Source organism: Xenopus laevis, chromosome 9_10L (genome assembly GCF_017654675.1).
Source record: "Xenopus laevis strain J_2021 chromosome 9_10L, Xenopus_laevis_v10.1, whole genome shotgun sequence".
Taxonomy (NCBI): Eukaryota; Metazoa; Chordata; class Amphibia; order Anura; family Pipidae; genus Xenopus; species Xenopus laevis.
The window spans coordinates 97,459,524-97,480,852 of NC_054387.1; the positions used below are offsets into that span (position 1 = coordinate 97,459,524).

General features: G+C 34.1%; 1 protein-coding gene across 9 annotated transcripts in view; it reads left to right on the top strand.

Moving 5' to 3' along the window:
• LOC108701881 (RNA binding protein fox-1 homolog 1) overlaps positions 1-21,329 on the top strand; it is a 375,478-nt gene that overhangs the window by 288,888 nt on the left and 65,261 nt on the right. For 6 of the 9 annotated variants that reach the window (XM_041575880.1, XM_041575881.1, XM_041575879.1 and 3 more), the window contains exons 8-10: positions 6,142-6,277; positions 12,576-12,695; positions 16,579-16,618. In XM_041575880.1, coding sequence (XP_041431814.1) covers positions 6,142-6,277; positions 12,576-12,695; positions 16,579-16,618 — 296 coding nt within the window. The remainder of the gene's footprint in view (positions 1-6,141; positions 6,278-12,575; positions 12,696-16,578; positions 16,619-21,329) is intronic. The other 3 variants (XM_041575885.1, XM_041575884.1, XM_041575887.1) reach the window with 1 other exon arrangement.

Genomic DNA, 21,329 nt, shown 5'->3' on the forward strand with positions numbered 1-21,329 from the left:
ACAGTTCAACTTTTAAACATTGGCCAAAACTACTCACTATGCCAGTGTTCTGTCATCCCAAATACAACACCTATAGTACAAACTGGACATATTGAATAGTATATTTTCAATATAAATATACAAGGGGAAGAATAATTCTAACTCAAGTGCTCCTGTTATTTCCTTATATTTCCATTTGCTACTTAAATATTGCATTTAAATATAACCATAAGGGCTTAAAATGTTTTAATATAAGCAATTATATAGATTTTAAAATCAATAGGTGACTATCTACTACCAATGGCTAAATTTCTCTTGATTCTATAGAAATACTGCCTGTAGGCTACTGGTAAGTGCAATTATGGATCAATCCCTAAATAAGCAATTTAATACAACTTTTTGTACTGTGTACACTAAGGGGCAGATTTAATAAGGGTTAACGTAAACATTCAAATTGAATTTATGAATGGTCAAAACATTCAAATTCAACTAGGAAGTTATCAAAACTTTATTCAGGTTTTTTAAAATATTTGAATTTGATTTTCAAGATTAATCCAACTCTGGCCCTCTAAGAATTCAAATTTGACTATTTGCCACCTTAAAACCTGCCGAATTGCTGTTTAAGTCAATGGTAGAGGTCCACGGATCAATATGGAGATGTTTGCAGCCTTCCTGACATTCAAGTTTTTTTCTGAGTGATCATACTTTGAAATCAATAAACCAGTTGCCATATACTGTATACTACTATGTTTATGCTTGAGGGCAATAATAATATTTTCAGTACATACTTAATTTCTTCAAGGAATTACTACCATGTGTAGTTTAAAAGTAAAAAGTATGCTTAACATTCACAAGTTATTTATTTTGCCTTAAAAAGAAAAGATGACAAATAAATATGTCTCTTATGAGAAAAAGGGCAACTAATGTGCTGTTACCAAACCCTTCTCCCACTTTCTCTCTACTAACACTCTAGTTTTCTGCTTCAATCTGGTTTCTGCCCACTTTCTTCAACTGACTTGGCACAACTCGTCTCCGATGACCACATGTCTGCTAAATACAATGGACAATCCTCCATACAAATACTTCTTGACCTATCTGCTGCTTTTCCATAGTGGGTCACCAGCTCCTCTTTTTATCTCCCTTGGCATACAGGGTACATTACTCTCTTAGATCCAGTCACACCTCTCTAACCACTCCTACTAAATATATAGGAAATACATACTGACTGGTAACAGTAGAAATTGCAGAGAAGTCTCTGCATGGAACCCAGGGACACTACATTTGGCACTTATGATATTGGCCTCCTGATTAAGATGTAAGTGGCAAATGGAAGCACCAGCATTGCATGCCTTGGAGAAACTACTTGGCAAAATGTTTATTTGCGTCCAGGAAATAGCCAGTGGATATTGAATGCTTTCACAGGTGTTGATGTATATCTACGTACAGAATTTCCACTTAGCAGTATGCCCCATATTGCCTAAATAACGTCCAGAAGTTTAATGCAGCACTACCCTACATTCCTTTATACAGGTCCTATAAAAAGTCAATATAAAATACTGAGAGCAATATATTGTTTGCTCAGTTAATATGCATATTTTCAATTTTCAGTCATTTGAATATTTCCCTCTAATATTTCTGGCAGAAAGATTTTCTGTTCAAGCTTCAATACATTTGCTTTATACTTATTTTATTGTACCCTGCAGTGATTTTATCATGACATGCTCAGAGAATGTCTTTTGTGTGTGTGTTTTTTTATGTATCGTTATTTTTATATTCTCTTTCCGGTTAATGGTTCTTCTTTTTCATTGTTAATTCTTTTCTGGGCTATTCTTGAATGTGACATGAATAAATCATGACCTATATAAAATGTAAAGCCTACATGATTTTGATGTGTCTGGTAAGGGTATTATTCTGCACTTGTAATAAGTTATTGAGTGAGCTTGTTTCAATTAAAGAAGTGCAATATTGCACCTACATGTTTATTGAATGTGTTATAGTGAGTGGATCTCAGTCATGCAAACGGCATCATGTATAAGGGGGAAGTGCTATTATAACCACAATCTTCAGCAAAAATTGCAATGTTATATACAGCATACACAGTTGTTAGCATTGATGGATTTTTGGTTCAATTTTGACCATGGCATTATCTTTATGGAATGTGTTCATTCACCCTAGGCATGGGCAGGTTTCCTCTCAGTTCTCCAGTTTCCTCCTACACTCCATAAACATAATAGGCTTAAGCGACTGTTGTGTGAATATGATATGGACCTTAGACTGATGCAAAAAAATAAGCACCCTGTAAATTGTTGTTATCCACAATAATAGTAAAAAATGACCCAAGTGGTTATTTTTGACTTTAGGCTTCAATATTTTTCCGCTCAGAGTCAATTTTTTATGTTGTAGATATTTTCTGAAGAATGTGTCAGTTGATAGATTTGTATTTTTGGCAGGGTGATATTCTATACTTTATTTCTATTCTCCTGAGAGTACATTATTGTTTCACCCTAAGTTGAATCAGTTTCCTCAATACAAATGCACTTAAAGAAGTAGCCTGATGTAATTGATGGAATTTATTGTGTGTGCTGTGAAGTTCCTATTTAATTTAACTTTAAGTACTTTCTCATTGCTGCCGGCTCTGCTCAAACAGACTTTTCTGTATATCTTTGTCCATTATATGTTTATGAAGTTGTGCATCAGTGACTGTTGCCTGAGTGACAGCTACAAGGCATCTCTTCATTTGATTATTTTAGATTGAACTGTCCTATATATCATACATGTGTATTAAGACTTTTGGCAACATGACTGATAATATTACAATTGTTATTTTGTTTTCATTGGAATTCAAGAGAATCAAGAGAAAAACAGGGGATAAAGATGGGGGCTGTAAACAATGCTGTAAACAATAACGCTGTACATATATTTATTTTTCAGATATAAAGGAACTACATGGTTCAATATATTTTAGTGAAATGTACTAAAATCTATAAAGTCATTATTACACAGTATACAGTAAAAATGTAATAGCCTATTAGCCATATATATTCTATTTTTATGTTGTGCCCTAACATCTAAATCCTGACAGAATTACAGTAAACCATGCTCTTTAATGAAAGGAATCTCATGAAGCCTTGAAGGTAGTGAAGGCAGGCAATAATGGATGGCTTAGCATGATTTCAGTAATACCTCTCTCAGGCATTTCAAACAGTGGCTTCAATAGATCATAAATGTTCTCCTTTGTTTTCTCATTTTCCTTAAAACCTATCCTTCAACGCAAACAAAATATTTCACACTGTGAAAAGGCCTTTGGTGACTTTCATTTTCTTAGTGGAAAATAGGATGCTGGGTAACTAAAATGTGCAATTACATTTTTTATGCAAATCACTTGAGGCATTTTTATAAACAGTCTTAATCATGTAGCAAAAAAAAGTTTCTGCTGCTGGCATGCACAAATCCAATATCTTTACTTTATGCTACACAAAAATAATTGTCTCACTTTGATATATGCTTACTTAGTAGATTTTAACATAATTTATATTTAAAGGTGCTATTTTTTGCTAAACGAAACCATGTAACAGATATTGGGCTGCAGATAATCCCTACAAATCAAATCACACACTCACGCCTGGCGATCTGTGCATTCTGGCAAATGCTCGGTGTCACTATTTATTGGGCTGTTGGGGTCTGTTTGGGTCTCTCTGTACTTGAAATGTCATGGCCTATTTGTATGTATGTATGTAGGTATATTTTTATCTATATAGCGCTCCTTGAGGGCAAAGCACTGTACAGCTGAACAATAAATTAGTAGTAACAAACAAAGGGTCACTGCAATAATACATACAAATAAGTACAAAAATGACAATACACATAAATATAAAGTACAGTTACAATTTAGATTAAGTGATTAGTGCCCCATAGAGCTGACAGTCTAAATGGAAGGTTAGTTTACAGACACAAATTTGGGGCTTTTAAATGCTGTAAATTACAGTGAGTGACACTGCCATATACAGTAAGTGCCAGTTCCCAATTCAGGTGTTATGCAAATGCTCCAAGGTAGTGTTTGAGTTAAGTTCTGGAGACATTGAGGGAGGAGAACAAAAATAAGGAGCAGCAAGACAGAAGGGTTTGATGCAGGAAAAAGCAGTAGTAGTGGGGGGTGCAACCAAGCATTTGCTCTGAGAGGAGTGAAGGATTCAGCCATTAGGGATGTAGCGAACCGCCGATAATGTGTTCGCGAACGCCGTTCGCGAACACCGGCAAAAAATGCGAACAGTTCGCGAACAGTTCGCGAACTTCGAACATCCGAAAATCGTTCGATTCGAACGATCGAAGGATTTTAATCGTTCGATCGAACGATTTTCGTTCGAATCGAACGAAAATCGTTCGATTTTAGCGACCGAATGGTCGAATGGTCGAACGATTTTGACGCGAACGCCTATTGGCGAATGTCGCGCGACGTTCGCGAACTTGCGGCGGACACGAACAGCCGATGTTCGCGCGAACAAGTTCGCCGCAGAACAGTCCGCGACATCCCTATCAGCCATGAACATATAGGGGCATATTTTTTATGCTGTGTAAAAAACAGCGGGATAATACACCACAAAACGCCAGGCTTCACCGTGTAAAAAACAACATACTTTTTTTATGCGTTTTGGAAGCAATATAAAATAAAGATGGCAAACCTGGCATTTGCTTTATGTAAAATTACAGACACGTTGATACATTCACCATTTAATCGACACTGCTTTTTACACCGTTTTTTTGGCAAAATTAATTTTACACAGCATAATATATATGCCCCATTGAGTGACAAGAGATGAGATAAAGTTAGGTACCGAGGAATGAAAGGTTTTGAAGATTAAGAGGAAGAGTTTGTAAGTTATTCTTTGTTTTATGGGAAGCCATGAGAAGTAGTTCAGAAGGGAAGGAGCCTGCACACTTTTGGAGGAGATGAGGAGAATCCTGGCAGCAGTGTTTAATACATACTATAAAGGAGAGAGATGGAAGTTAGGGAGACCAATTAGTATATTAATACCAGTCTGGATCTAAATACAGTTACATAGGACCGTTGACCAACCTTTATAATGAGCAAACAGAAAAATCTCACAGACACATCTGTTAAATATCCGTTGATCCTTGAGAACTGGTGTTTTTTTTCTGTAAGTACAGCAATCGATAAGGTATTTATTTTCATGTTGCTCATGACTCGCAGGGCTGTAACACGGATGCAAATGACATCTGTTGGCCAACAGTAATGGTCTATCCAGACAACAATGCCTGTTCTAGACCCAAGTTAGAAATGGCAACACTATCATCACAAGCTCTGAGGAGTATTTTACTAACTCCTTTGTGATATGCAGGAGTGTCTATTACAACCTCTATGGACACACCCAGTTCCTTGCAGCATCCAGAGGTGTGCAATCTCAACTACTCTATAGTGTCATTGATACTTACTTATCATTTTGTATATATGGAAATATTATCTTCAATATCATAATAATCAATAACAAAGTTGAGCAGTTCTCTTTAAAACTGCCTTTTAAGGCACCATGTTATAATAGAATAATACAAAGTGTGACACATATTAGGCATCTTTCAAACATATTAAAACCCTTAGATAGAAAATGTGCAATGGAACAAAAAGGCTGTTCTTTTACTCAGCTATATTGTGCTACATTGTTTGTTTTTTTTGGTTTTTTTTTAAGTAGCATGATTTTACTGGAAGTAAAATTTCTATAAATGTTGCATCAATTATTGATTATGTAGTGAATAATGTACCCCCTATTGTAAAATAAAAGGACTAAGAGGTTCAATGACCATATAAAAGCCCTCAGCCTTGTGCTTTTATACAGATTATAGTGCCAAGGTGACTTCCAATATCATCCTTTTTAACAGGGGACATTATTTATTATAATACACAAGTTTCATGTGGCAGAAATGACATCACTGAGCACTGATTATAACTGATGATATCACTAAGCACCATTTATAAGGATATCATTTACAGGATAGTACGGGCTCTTGGGCATTATATTGTGATAATTGAAGTAACATAGTAACATTTTATGGTTTTGACTGCATCAAAATAGCCAGTATACAAATACATGCTTATTAAATGCTATTTTTCAAAATAACTAAACTTGTAATTTGTATGTTTCCATGTAGTACCAGGCTTCCCCTACCCTGCAGCTACAGCTGCTGCTGCTGCTTACAGAGGTGCCCACCTCAGAGGCCGAGGCCGTACAGTCTACAACACATTTCGTGCTGCAGCGCCACCTCCTCCAATCCCAGCTTATGGCGGGTAAGAAATTATTCCTATTTATGCTAGTATAATATTTTTCCTAGCAGCAAAATACTCTCTTTTGAAAAAAAAAATGCATGCTGTTCTTGTCTTACTACAGAAACTAACACAGCATGAAGCCAGGCCAAATGCCTGAAGTAGTGCACCTTACACAAGCTACTGAAAAATGACTGTAATTTGTACTGTCATGGTTGGTGGCTCTAAGCATTTGATATGTCACATGTTGTTATGTAAATTCTCCTGGAGCTTAAATGCTGCAGAAACAAAGAAATAGTTACAATTGAAGATGTATCTTTGATGATTGCAAACATCTGGTCATTAAGAAGGTCGGACGAAGCTGAGAACTAGAAACTCCCCTCGGATTCTGATTAATATGCTTTTGATCTGCTAGGAAAATCCATATTTGCTGTCTTTTTGAGTAAATGTGGAATATTGCTTGTTGTTCAAAAGATTATAAAAGAAAGTTTTTCTTTTTTACTCTGCTAATATATTCTCTATACTTTCATTGACATTATCTAGTTTAAAGGGAATTCTAATTAGCATTTTCATCTGTGAACAATAACCAGTGTTATCTTTGTAATTAGTACAATGTGAGTTTATTGCCGAATAATCAGACACTTTGTGCTCTACTGTTTTATAATGCTAGTTGGTTAGTTTTAAAAAAAAAAAAAAAACACTTCTTGTGTCAGAAGGGACTTTGAAACTGGTCAGGCCAAACTGAATATTACCTTGATAATTTCTGTATAGTGGCAGTCTTCCAAGGTGTCTGCATTTGACTGCAACAACTTCTATAAAAAAAATTAAATAATTTTCAATACTGAAATATAAGCATTTGGGTCTACCCAAACTCATGTAAAATCAGGGGTCCCCAACCTTTTGTGCACATGAGCAACATTCAGATGTAAAAAGAGTTGTGGAGCAACGTAATCATGAAAAATGTACCTGTGTGGTACAAAATAAGTGCTGTGATTGGCCATTTGGTAACCCATATGTGGACTGTCAGCCTACAGAAGGCTTTGCTTGGCACTACACCTGGTTTTTATGCAACCTCACTGGGAATAACATCTAGTTGATTGGTAAGCAACATGTTGTACACGATTTGCTGGATGGGGACCACTGTGTTAAGATTGTCACTTTCATAGTAATGCTAACATCTTGAGACTTAAAAGTTTATATTTTCTACAACTTTTCCTTTTCATATCATGAACCATGGGTAATTATACAATTCAAAGTCGGCTCCAAACTCCTGCTCTCCTCTGTTTTCCAACACAATCAGTAACACAATAACGGAGGAGCCAGCTCTTTCACAGCTCAGGAGTACTGAAAAATGAAAGGAAAAATGTGTGAAGGGGTGATATAGTGTAGCACTTCTTATAAGGAGTACACACTTTGTGATACTACTAAAGCTGAAAGAAGTGCATTCCCTTAAAAACCTCCCACAGCATCAACATTTACACACCAAGAAAGTGTAATCAGCTATTTAAAGGTAAAAGGAGCAAGTGGCATTTCTTTAAGGGGCCCATTTACTTAGTTCGAGTGAAGGAATAGAATAAAAAAACTTCGAATTTAGAATGTTTTTTTGGCTACTTTGACCATCGAATTGGCTACTTCGACCTTCGACTACGACTTCAACTTCGAATCGAACGATTCGAACTAAAAATATGCTCGGTCGACTATTAGACCATTCGATAGTCGAAGTACTGTCTCTTAAAAAAAAACTTTGACCCCCTACTTCGCCACCTAAAACCTACTGAAGTCAATGTTAGCCTATGGGGAAAGTCCCCATAGGCTTAGCAATCTTTTTTTGGTCGAAGAAAAATCGTTCAATCGATCGATTAAAATCCTTCGAATCGAACAATTCGAAGGATTGAATCGGTTGATCAAACGATATTCGAAGTCAAAGGATTTCCATTCGGCAGTCGAATATCAAGGGTTAATTAACCCTCGATATTCGACCATAAGTAAATTTGCACCTAACTGTAAGCCACCTCTAGTGGTATAGATTGGTAGTGGCAAACACTGAGTTATGCCACAAAGATCTAAAATTTTTAATGAAATTCATTTTTGAACAATAAATCTCCCAGAACTGACAAACCCCTTGTTTTAATAAGAAGAGCCATAAAGCATTTATATAAGCTTTACATGAAATTGTAATACAATCTTTTATTTCATTAATTTCAGTTTATTCCAGATGCATTATTTGTAAAATGGTTATTATTTTACCTTTTGAAAGTACTTTAATATCAAATCTAAATTGTTTTTATAATAACATAGATTACAATAAATATTATGGTATATCTCCTCATAATTGCAGATTTATACATACATAAACACACACACACACGAATATACATATACACGCATATATATTTCAACTCAACCCTTTGGATCTGGGGTACACATAGTACCACAGCATGTAGTGGGCAAAATGTCAAGAATCAAGAAAATGTAAACTTAGATACACTGGATTTTATCAGAATTTTTAATTTGTTAAAATATAAAAAATAACATGACAATTTTAGAGACCATTTTTTGTGGGGGTCATGGTTAAGTACTTTCCATGGAGCATTAAGCATAACTATAATTTCATACCAGACGTATAAGGTTTTTTTGTTTAATATTCATTCCTTCTTTTTGTCATTGCCCCTACACCCATAGTACAAATTATGCACACTGCTGTGAGCAAAAAATCTTTAACATGTTCAACATGCAAAGTTAAACTCTGTTCTTGTATAGAAAGTAAATTTAGTACAGCGGGTGAACCATAAATCTGTGGCCAGAAAGAAATACTTTATTGGACATATCCACAAAAGGAGAGAGCAATTTGTGCATACGACACTATCCAATATTGGATTTGCATTTATTTTATGATGCTTATTAGTGAAAGAGCAATCAATTTTCTGTACAATTTATTTTGATATAAAGAAATGTCAGTGCAGACAGTAAACCTAATAACTAATACAGCTTTCTTTTTTCTTTCATGCCTAAAGAAAAATTCCATTGATCAATATATCATAGAAATGAAATCATTAAAGTATAACAGGCCAACGTGCACACATAGTCATATAGTTAAGAAAAAAGAAAGAGGGTTTAAATTCATTAAGTTCAACCAATGACTTATTTTATTATTCCAGGTATATAGATTTCTATGAAGTAAGAGTAATTATGTTAGATGGTTTTTAATGTCCTTTTTATAAGCAAAAGGGAATAGGGAAGTCTGACATCATAGGTATTTAAACCGATACTTTTAATTTAGTGCAACATTTACTTTCCTCTAAATCAGCATTGTATAAAAGGGAGCAGTATTTGTGCTTCCTCTACTGACTCAACATGAGATGATTGATGAAACTATCTCTGTCTCAACTAATTTAAATGAAGGTGTTTAAGACACTGCTGCACTGTGCTTAAATGAATAAAATGATGTAATAAAAAGCAAATGTATTCACTACTGCTCATTGTAAGGACATAAATAAGTGTTCTGTTTATGCACTTAGGGTCTCAGTACAGGTCACAATAGTCCCTGGTAACATCTACTAACCATTTTAATGTACAGTCAGGAATACTCTTTTAGTTATAACTTAGTTATAGCAGTTGTAATTTTGCAACCCTTAGTGCTCTCGAACTTGTGTCCAGGGCACACAACTGTCAAATGCCATACATGGATCATATAGACACAATCACTATGCAAGCATCTGGTTATAAGGGAACAGCAAACAATTGTACAGAAACTTACGCCATACAGATACTTTTTTACATACATGTACATAAATACAAAATATGTTATAATTGTTCATTTACCTAAATACAGTGTGGTTTAGGTATTGCAGTGAACAGTTGGTCTTTTCAACATGTTGCATAGTACCTGGTTTATCTTCATAAAAATAACACATAATTTCAGCTGAGAAAGGTGATTTTTCCCAATATTTCCCTAGTTTTTATAAGAATTATGAAAAGGTTATATCTCAACTGTGGTAAAAAAAAAAATCACAGGAAAAATCTTTTTTTCATGCAAACAAAAACAAAAATCATGAAAAGTGCACATGTGAAAAAAAACCTCTGCTTTTCAGCTTGCAAAAATGCTGAAGAAACACTTCCAAATGATTTATATAGTGGCATAACTTACAGGTTTTTTTATGAATCACACAAAATTGTAAAAAAAAAAAAAAAAAAAAAGTTTCTATTACTGGTGATTTTGTGCAATTTTGTACAAAATATAAATAGTGACTGGGATCGTTAATACATAAGTCTGCATTGCTTTACAATAACTGCTATACAAAAACAAACATTTGGATCCACCCAAACTCGCGTGAAAGCGAGGGTCCCCAACATTTTGTACCCATGAGCAACATTCAGATGTAAAAAGAGTTGGGGAGCAACAAAAGCATGAACAACGTTCCTGGGTGGTACAATATAAGTGCTGTGATTGGTCATTTGGTAGCCTGTGTCTACATGTTAATAGTGATTCACCCATCGCTATTAAAGAGTTCAATTCTAATAGCCCACAGATAAGTGAGCTTAATTTTTTATTCATTTCAGTTTGATGATGGGGTTTCTATGAATTTAAATTATGTAGTTAACGGGTAGTTTACCTGGAATATAGTAGAATTAGCTTTTTGTTCAGCTGGTCTCCGGTTCACAATTTCAGCAACTATCTGGTTGCTAGGATAGTTTTAAATGGAATATGATATGACTATTCTTGAACATTAGCAATAAAATTGTAGCTTAAGGCAGCCATAGGCTTTTAGCTTCCAAAAGCAATGCCCCCCCCCCCCACACACACACACACATCATTTGAATGCTGGAAAGAGGCCGAAGAAAACAATTAAAAGATAATTTCAAAAAATATTAAAAATTAAGACCAGTTAAAAACATCCAACAACATACTCAGAGGGTTATTTATCAAAGGTCAAGCTTTATTTTACCTAAAAAATCTGAGTTTTCTATGGTGTTTTTTAATTAAAAAATTTATTTTTCAGGATTTTTCCTTTAAAATTTATGAATTATTTGAGATTTATTATACCCCAAACCTAGAAATACCGTTACTCTGACAATACACCATCTAAAACCTGTCGAGGTAGTGTAGAGATCAGTGGCAGATGTCCCTTGAAACATTTGAAGATGTTTGTAGCCTTCATGATGTTCTGGATTTTTTTTGGTGGGTTTCACTTGAAAACTCATTCAATTAGATTGATTAGTTTTTTCTGCCAAAAACTCGATCAATTCGAGCATTCAAGTTTTTCAGCCCGACCACACTGATTTGAATTTTTACATTTGAGTTTTTTCATAAATTAAAAATCATTCAAGTTGTGAGTTCATTCAAGTTCTAAAAAGCTCACGTCTAAAACTCGACATTTGATAAATAACCCCTTAATTTGCAGTACATCAAAACATTTGCCATAACCTAGCTTCTTTTGAACAAATGTTTATAATAATAACAATACTGCTACTGCTACTACAACTACTAATAATAATAATAATACATATTATTGTTGTTATTATTATTATTATTATTATTATTATTATTAATAATGACAATAACACATATTAGTGTTATTATCATTAGTGATGTTATTATTATTATTACTAATAATAATTATAATAATACTAATAATTGTATTAATATTAGTATTGTTAACACATATTTATAAAGTGCAAACATATTTGCAGTTTTGTACAATAAATGGGTGTATACATTGAACATTCAGTTTACATTAAAAAAATAACAACTACAAGTATATTAAGTCCTGGTGCAGCATTTTGTATTTTCTAATTTTGACATCCCTATAGTTCATATAGTGGAGGGCTAAGCCATATTTCTATAGAAATATTTTCAAGATATTTGAATGGTCATTAGAAAAAAAAATATGAATTAATACATGAAAAATCTTCTCATAAACTGATTGTAACAAGATCTTGCATATCTAGTATAAATCTGTGAAAAAGACTTGATTTTGCATATTTAAATTACTAAAATGATCGTATTAATAAAAATCCATTGACATATTCTATCACATCTACTCATCAACACCAAGTCCCACAAAACCTTCTTACAGCAAGAAATTTGTTGTTGGTTTTTCCCAAGTCTAATGTGAGGATCTTCATAAATGTTTCTGAAGGCCACTGTGTTTAGCAAAGAATGTAATATCTTGTTAATAGGAGTAATGTAACTAGCCTTGTAACAGGTCTTTATTTGTGTTTTTCAAATTATTTGGCTTTATATGTTTACTCACACGGATTTAGCAAAGCATAAAGATTTAGATTTTTTACTCCTCTTATTATTGTTATTACTTTCTTTCAGGCCTTCACCTATTCAACTTCCAGTCTGTTATTCAAACCACTGCCCGGTTGCCAAGGTCAGTGACCCTAGCAACCAGATAGCAGTTTTAATGCCAAACTGGAGAGCAGCAGAACAAAAAAGGTAAATAATGTAAAAACATCATACCAACAGTTAATTTTAAGGTCAACATTCATTTTAATTACTTTGATGCTAGGGATATTTTCTTAATGTATTGTTATTTTAATATATTGTGTTACAAAAAAATATAATAAGTAAAACAGAATATATTTATAAAGGCACTCAAACACTGCTTGCCTGACTAAACTACAATTGAAAAGTACAGGTATTCATAAGATCTAAATCAGGCCAATTAGAAAAAGCGATGGAAAAATGCAGTACAAAGTTAAAGATAGGAGAACTATATGATGAATAAATGTTAGAATAATCTTTAGGGTGCTTGATATCAGTTAGAAATACAAATAGCATGAAAGGGGTCACATGTGAGATTAAATTAAGTACTGTAGGAATATGCAATGTTAAGTGCAGCAGCACTAATGGAGTACTGTATAAAAAAAACAGCTAAACATAAAAGCAATTTCCCCCCAGTGCTGTGAGCAGCTACATTGTTTACTGGGTTGCATCATAGTCTAGCTTTATAAAGATTGAATACAGCTCCTTCCTTGATGTGTCTATGAATAATTTAAAATAGGTGAGAGCAGTGAAAACAGCCCATCTATCTATTAACTTTAAATACTTTGTGCAATGCAGCAGATTAAATATTGATCTCAAAAAATGTAAGAATTATTAAGAAATGTTTGCAGGAATATATCCCATAGCTTAGCTGGACAGCTGCTGTAACAATATGAAATGTTCTTATATAAAACAAATGACATGTCCACCTTGCATTTTTTAAAGTAGATTTACTTTTTTCTTATGTTTTTAATGCATCCAGTTTTTCATTATGCAAATATGTCTGGAATGAAAATGTAGATAAATGTGGTGTTGAATTTGGATGTAAAACATACACTGAAGTAAACCATTATGGGATTATATTATATTCATTCTTAAAAAATGGTTTTATATTATGATACAACAGTATACAGTAATACAATGTCAGGGAAGTTACAGTATATTAGTAGAACAACCGATGGTTTGATGAATGTTGTGTTTTATACATGGTATTATTAGTTACATCATCTAGAGATTATCTAAAGAATGTTCAGAAACTGCAATTGTCACTATAATTTAAAATTACAATACTATGAACATGTGTCAGCATAATTTTACAAACAAAGTATCTTGCCAGACAAATTTAATTGCTTTCTATAAGGACGTAAGCAAAAATTAGGGATGCGTCGAATCTCTGAATCAGTAGAATCCAAAATATTTCTATTCCAGATTCGAACAAATCCAAGAGCCTGGCCAAAAGAATTTAAACCCTATATAACAGATTTTTTAAAAGGCATGTGCATTGGGTATGTCCACCCGTGCACCAGCTATTCCTTTGCAGAAGAAGGGTTCAGATAAAGTTTAGTAATCCCGCCAAATCAGAACCCCTGGATTTGGCGATTTCCCAAACCCTGAAAAGCAGAGTTCAGTGCATCCCTGGTAAAAATATTGACTGAATTTGCAGCGGATGTGATTTATTTTTGGTAAAACATTTAATACAGTACCACACATGAGGTTTCTAATTAAATTAAAGAGAATTAAAGTTCAAATCTCTGGCGGGTGCCAAAATGTTATGCACAAGAAATTTTTCTTTGGAAGCTTCTTCTTCTTCTGGCAGGTACATGTTCAGTAGTGTGAAAGCTAAACTTAGAAACAAAAAGTCAGCTTTTTCACTTTAGTGCATTGCTGTGCCTGGAGAAAAGAAGAAAAAAAAAGATCACGGCATAGAACTTCCTCAGAAATACCCCGGACTTGTTTTCCACTAACAGGAATACTGGCATGGGGTATCAAGTAAGCTGTTACAATCATTGGGGGGGGATGTTTGGCACCCCAAAGTGATTTTGACTTCAATTCTCCTTTAAGGAATATTGGTCTTGAACACAATATTTGTACTTGAATATATAACTGACTAAAGGATACTAAACAAAAAGTGGTGATAAGTGCAACATTTTCTTATTGGACCACTGCTGTTAGTGATGTACCACAGGGGTTTGGGTCCTTGATTCTTTGTTCTTTAATTTGTTTATTTATGACCTAGAGGTTGGCATTGTATTGTATCCATTTTTGCTTGTGATACTGAGCTGTAAAAACACTAAATATAAAAGTAAATATGGATAAAACTGCAGGATGCTGTCAATTTGCAGAGAGATTTGACTCAATTGAAAATCTATGCAGCAAACTGGCAATGTTATGTACACCGACAGAAATAACTATAATAAATGCTAGTTATACACTAACTGGTAGTTTCATAATCTTAATTGAGATAATCTGTGGATTTTTGTGGATAACAGATTGTATAACTCTAGACAGTGGCAGAAAGTGGTTACTAAAGGGCATAAAGTACTGTCTTGCATAAAAAAGGGCATTAACTTGAGGTTGCCATGAATATGCACTGTAGTATTGAACACCAGTTCTTAAGAAGGATATTAAGGAGCAGGAGTTGGAGTTGTTTTCTCTGGAGAAAATGCACTAGGGAGTGGAGATAATTACTCTTTACAAGTACTTTGTTTATGAGAAGTCACAGTCTCAAAGTCACATGTACAAGGGTTCATTTATGAATATAGTACAATGTGCAAAATTTAAATGCAAATAGTTGTGTCGCCAATTCATAGTTTATTCACAGAAATCTAGCATAATTGGAGTAAATGCCAACTTCTACTGCACAATGCATCAATTTCAACTTGAATTAGTGTCTATTTTGGAAATTCCCTCAAGTTTCACCAAACATGTTACAATTGTTTTTCAATGGTTACACATCTGCCTGGGTGTTAATAACTGCAATACCGTACATTTCACTTGGCACTAGTCCACTATGGATATTGACACAACCTGCTAAGGGAACCCTGGAAATAGTGCCAGGCCCAGGCTGATGGTAATTCCAGAGTTTCCAGAGTCCAGTCAACCTATGTAATTGAGCATGATTCATCAAAGCAGGCTGAACGAAGACATTGCCACTTGCTGTAAGTTGCAGATGAGTGCATAGATGCAAGTACTGTGTCTTTCTGAATAGTGTCAATGTTCTCAGTTATATCCATTTTAGCAGACCTATGATATTTCAGGTTTTAAAAATGTCAGTCATGAAGTCAATGTTTGGATGGGTTCAGATGTCCAAACAATATGTGTGTACTGTATATAAGATACTGATATTGAATCTTAATGTGCTGTGGTCCCATCTACCATAATAAAATGGAGTGTAGCAGTGTAAATGGTAAAAATGTCTAAATCTCCTTCAAGAAGGTTTCCACAACCTGAGCAGTACATTGTTGTAGAATTTGTTCTGTCATTAAAATATTTTGTGATGGTCCTCTCCTTGGTATCTCTTATACCCACACTGCAAGGAAGCTTACCTTAGGCAGTATCTTAAAAGTTCCTTCACAGCAGAAAGCGAGGTTACGTGTCTCAAATACATAAATGTTGCTCCTAACCCAGATAAAAAAGGACGAGTGTTACATTCACCCCACTCTAGGTTTCAAAGTTCCTGACTGAAGCACTAACCATGTGGTAATTTGGTTAATTCTTACTTTTCTATTAGTTTTAACAGAAAACTGAACATCTAAAAAATCTATCTAGAGTAATAAACTATAGGCCTATAGCACACACCATAATTTCAGTGCTTTTTTTAAGTATGTGTTACACTCAAAACATCGGAAACTACCCCTCCAAACTCCATCCACCCCCTTTATTGGCAGCAATCATGACTGGAGAATGTCCCAATTATTGTGGGTTTCATAGGTCTGAAGTTTGCCTGAATGCTGTTAAGTATTATTTAAAATTAATTCTGTAATGTAATTTTCTAAAGTATATCTGTGCATAGTTTTGCACTAACATATGTGTTTTTGTTTCTGTGCCTCCACAGTGTTGTTTACCAGGATGGATTTTATGGTGCAGATATTTATGTGAGTATAATTCCACAAATGGATGTTATATATTAATCTTTTGACATTTTTCGAAGATTAGCATTTATTAAAACATATCTAATATCTAAAGTTGGACTATCCATTCTCTCTATTTTGCTATTTGACTTTCTCTAGTATTAGATAGGTTCAAGTCTATGCTAAGCAATTTTACAAATGTTCTTCACTTTTTATGATTTTTCTATAATTTAGTCTTTCTGCTCTTCCTCATTTTGGCTTTCAGTTACCCTGGCAACCAAAAAAAAAACTTGTTTATGGGTTATTCCTCATGTGCAAATGTGCCCAGTGTTTATTAAGAGCTCCTTTAACTGCTATGGCATATTGGCAGGTTTTAGGTGCCGTAATATGGCAACAAAATTGTTGTAAAAGCAAATATTTCTAAACCTGCCACTACCTGTCTATCTGTAACTGACATATAAATAAGAATTTACTGCTTTCTTAGCAGCAAATTAATACATTTTGGTAAATTTAAATAACTAAAAGGGGAGACTATTATTGCTGCTATTATTACTAACATTACTAGTAATTCTTTTAAAATAGAGCTTCGAAACTTGAGCCTTTGAGCAGCCTAAATGAAAGACTTTCTTTTAGCAGCTTAGTAGTACTTAAAAACCCCCAACAGATTAAAGTGACTACTGCCTGAATAAGTTATGATTACATTTATGAAAAATCTAATTTAATTAAATTAATGTGGAATTTATAAATGGGCTCTAGTGCTTCATTTCACCCAAAGTATTAATTTAATTAGAATGCCAGTGCATTAATTGATTTACCCATTACACAACTTAAAAGAGAAGAAATGAAAAACACCCAGAAGGGTGGAGATCCTCTAAACAGCTAATTGTATCATTGCTCACCCTAGGGGACATACCCAGAGGGACAAGGCAGGAACTCAAGTGCCGTGGTTATAACTATTTGACTTACCTAAAAAAAAATATTTGACTTACCTAAAAAATGTAAACCCATTGACTCATGCAAATTGAAAGTCCCTTTGCAGAGTAAATAATCCTTAGGAGTTAAGAAGCTGGAGAGTATTCTAATGATACTGATTCCTACTGTTAAATAGACCATATCTCAGCATCACTACAAAAAGCTGGAATACCTTGTTACTTTAGTTTTAAAAACACGTATTTAGTGTTATAAAATTGCCACAATCCTGGAATAACTGTGTTTGAATGAAAGCTAGCCTATAAAGTGTGAAGTGTGAATAAGGTATAATAGTATTTTCCCTAGTGCTTCAACAACAAGAAGCAGCTACTTCACTTCTTTAAGGATAGTATATTAATGTCCCATCTATTTTCCTCCCATTCAGAAAAAAATATTTATAGTTCTGCCTTCTTTGTCAGCTTCCTTTACCGTGTATAAATTGATGTCCATACAGTATGTCTTTTTCTAAGGAGCAATCTGAGAAACAATTGGAACACTTTAGGTCTCTACACAGAGCTAAGCCTCTCTGCCCATCTCTGGCCTGCCCTGAGGGTCCATGTCACATGCATACATGTAGAGCTAAGCATCTCTGCACCTGTGTATTAACAGTCATAATTTAATTAGTGATAAGAGAATCTGACCAGTTTCACTTTGCCAAAAATTTGGAAAAGTGGAAATTCGCCAACATTCATTGAAGTCTATGGGTATCATTTTCACTGCAAAACTTGGCAAAATATTTAGCTCATCACTAATTTATATACACATATATAAACTAATAATTTGTTCCTATGAAAATAAATTTAATTACAAATATTGCCACTGAGAAAAAAAAAGAAACAGCCCAGACTTCTCTGAAATGTGACATTTTAAACATGTTACTTAACAATTACATACAGAAAAGACTAGTGTGTAAATGATGAACAATCTACAGTATGTAAAGTTCTGTATATACAATGTAAATATAGGGTAGATCACTTATCTTTACTTAAGTATGTGCTGCTTTATCTAATATTTAATGGCTACATTTGTCTTTGGTGTACCTTGAATGATACAGATTTTAAAATATTCACAGATAATCTAATGCCTCTAATGTCTAGTATGCCACAACATTTGAAGCATTGCATCTTTGCAATGGAGAGCCAGCATGAACAGCCATTAAGAGCCAACCTGCAATGCACCAGATGTAGAGTTTGTTTCTAGCAACTCAGCTTTGTGATTTGGATGAGAGGATGAAAACAATTCAATGTAGATGAAATTGTGTCAAATTTATTGACACAAAACAAATGGAAAACACTAAAGCTGGGCTGTAAAAATGCTGCAGACAGGCCAAATCGGCAGCTTAGTGGCCCCTGTGTGGGGCCCTCCGACGGGTTTCCTGATCAATATGTGGCAGAAAGTTGTTCAGATGTTGAATCGCAGAGGGCATCTGTTTGTTGATGCAATCCAGCGATCTGAAGCCTGTATTGCTTTAATTATGATCTGATCATTGGGCTCTACAGCCCACGATTGGATCAGCCTGATATCACCCACATCAAGGTGGGCATATCGGGGAGAGATCCGCTTGTTTGGCGAAATCAACAAGTGTATGACCACCTTAAGACACATTAGGCCAGAATTAATTCAGTGGTTTATTTGAAAATAGAAAAAAGTCCAATGGCATACAGGCTTGATGCAAGCAAGATTGCCTTGCATGTTTAATGTGGAGGGCAACGTTTCGTGACCCTGAAACCTTGCACCCCGCATTAAACATGCAAGGCAATCTTGCTTGCAACAATCCTGTGTACCATTGGACTTTTTTCTATGGAGCAGTATTTGTGAGGCGGTCGAACCTCTACCTTTGAGCCCTTTACCCTTCATTACATTAGGATGTGCGAGAGCTGAATTTGTTGTTATCATGTGAAAACTCATGGACAAGATTCAACTCGAGGAGAAAAAAACTTCCAAACTCTCCAAATTCAGTTCCAGTTTTTTACCTGTAGACTTTAACTGAGTTTTCACATGATAAACTGTAAGATAAGATTTTCTGAATTGAATTGCATCTCATATTGAATCTTGTCCATGACTTTTCACGTGATAAACCTTTTTCTCACTGAATTGAATCTGGCCCAATGTTTGTGTATAGCTATTTTTAACAGTATAGTTAGAAATTAACTACAAACATGGTACCATGATAAACATTGCTAAAATTTTAATCAGACTACTGTTGTGCTGCAATTATTGTCACATGTTCATGAACAGAAATTTCCATTACTTAGTACATACAGGAACATGACTTATTATTGTGTTCATTTATAAATTATAATTTATAAATTGAAAGATAAATACAGTAAATACAAAGTTATTAGTCTCTTTATACCTCATTTATATTTTCAGTGCTTATTCACTGGTAATCTTCCACTTACTGTAGTGATGCTGCATCTCCCTGTGGTTAGTAACATTAAGCGCCAACATCAAAGCTATCTTAATTAGTATATCTGAAATAAAAAGCCCTTTCAACTTCACACTGTTCATACTGTGGTTTGTTATTATCTGTGCTGTGTTATTACTTATTTGTAGTATTTATGTATTACATTCTGATTCAGAAATACACATGCTGTAAATGTGTTATATTTTTAAATATTTATATACAGAGGTGAAGAAAATAATAACAATACCACATAAAAACGAGGCTACATTTCAAGTAACTAAATCAACATTATATGCATGCAGATACAATAGAGAGATTTTTTAGGTTGATTGGCAATTATCAATATATGTTCTAACTATTAGAGCTTTTGATTTCCAAAGCAACATCAAACACATTTCCAGATAACCATTGCCTGAATTGAAAGTGCATCTCGAAAAGTGCAAAATGAGTCAATTTATTAATCAACTCAAAAATACAATCATCCAAACATGATCAAAGAACAAAGTGGAGGTTGAATAATAATTAAATAATAATGAAAACTTGGTATTCGTTACCAACAGGACACAGGATTGGTCAAGAGAGGATTAATAGTAAGCAAGGTTACTTTTAAGATGTAACAAGGGTTTTTACCCAAAATCGTAGGTGCTTTATTTTGTTTATCATGATCTACCTTATGAGGGGTCATTTTATAGAGCTGCTATAGAAAGTCTTGTTTGTGGCAAAACATAGCACTGTAGTTACAAGACTAACAGCCCTTGCATCTATATCTTGATAATTGTTGACTTGTCAGAAAAAGATATATTCAGCTATGTGCATATGTCAGAAATGAATATGTCCTATGTCAGAAATCCCATGGAATATGTCGGGAATGAAAAGAGAAACCAGATGTATATTAGCTTCACCAATGCCATTTTGAATGGGAAATACGTCTGCACTGTAGCATTGTTGATTAAGCAAAGTTTTAGTCATACAGTAATATTTGTCAGGCAGTACTACTTTATTAGTAGAAAAATCGCAAGCATTTTTGTTAATTGCAAGCTTTAACCCCCCACACACACACACATAACACAATATAAAATATTTGTGTTGTGCAAACAAACAGAAAAAGGCTTTCTTCTTCAATGAGCAATAAAAAACCCAATGCGGGCTGCTAAAAAAACTGGAATCTAATTTGGTCGAATTTTTTCTAAAATGTGAAACATCATATATATATATTAAAACAAATTAGAGCTTTACTAGAAACAAATGTTTACAAAATGTGTAAGATTAAAATCAACTGAATGATTCATTTTTGTGATTAAACCTTTTCTATGCTCTTTTGGACAGATTAATTGTGCTTTAAACCTAGATTAAATTGTT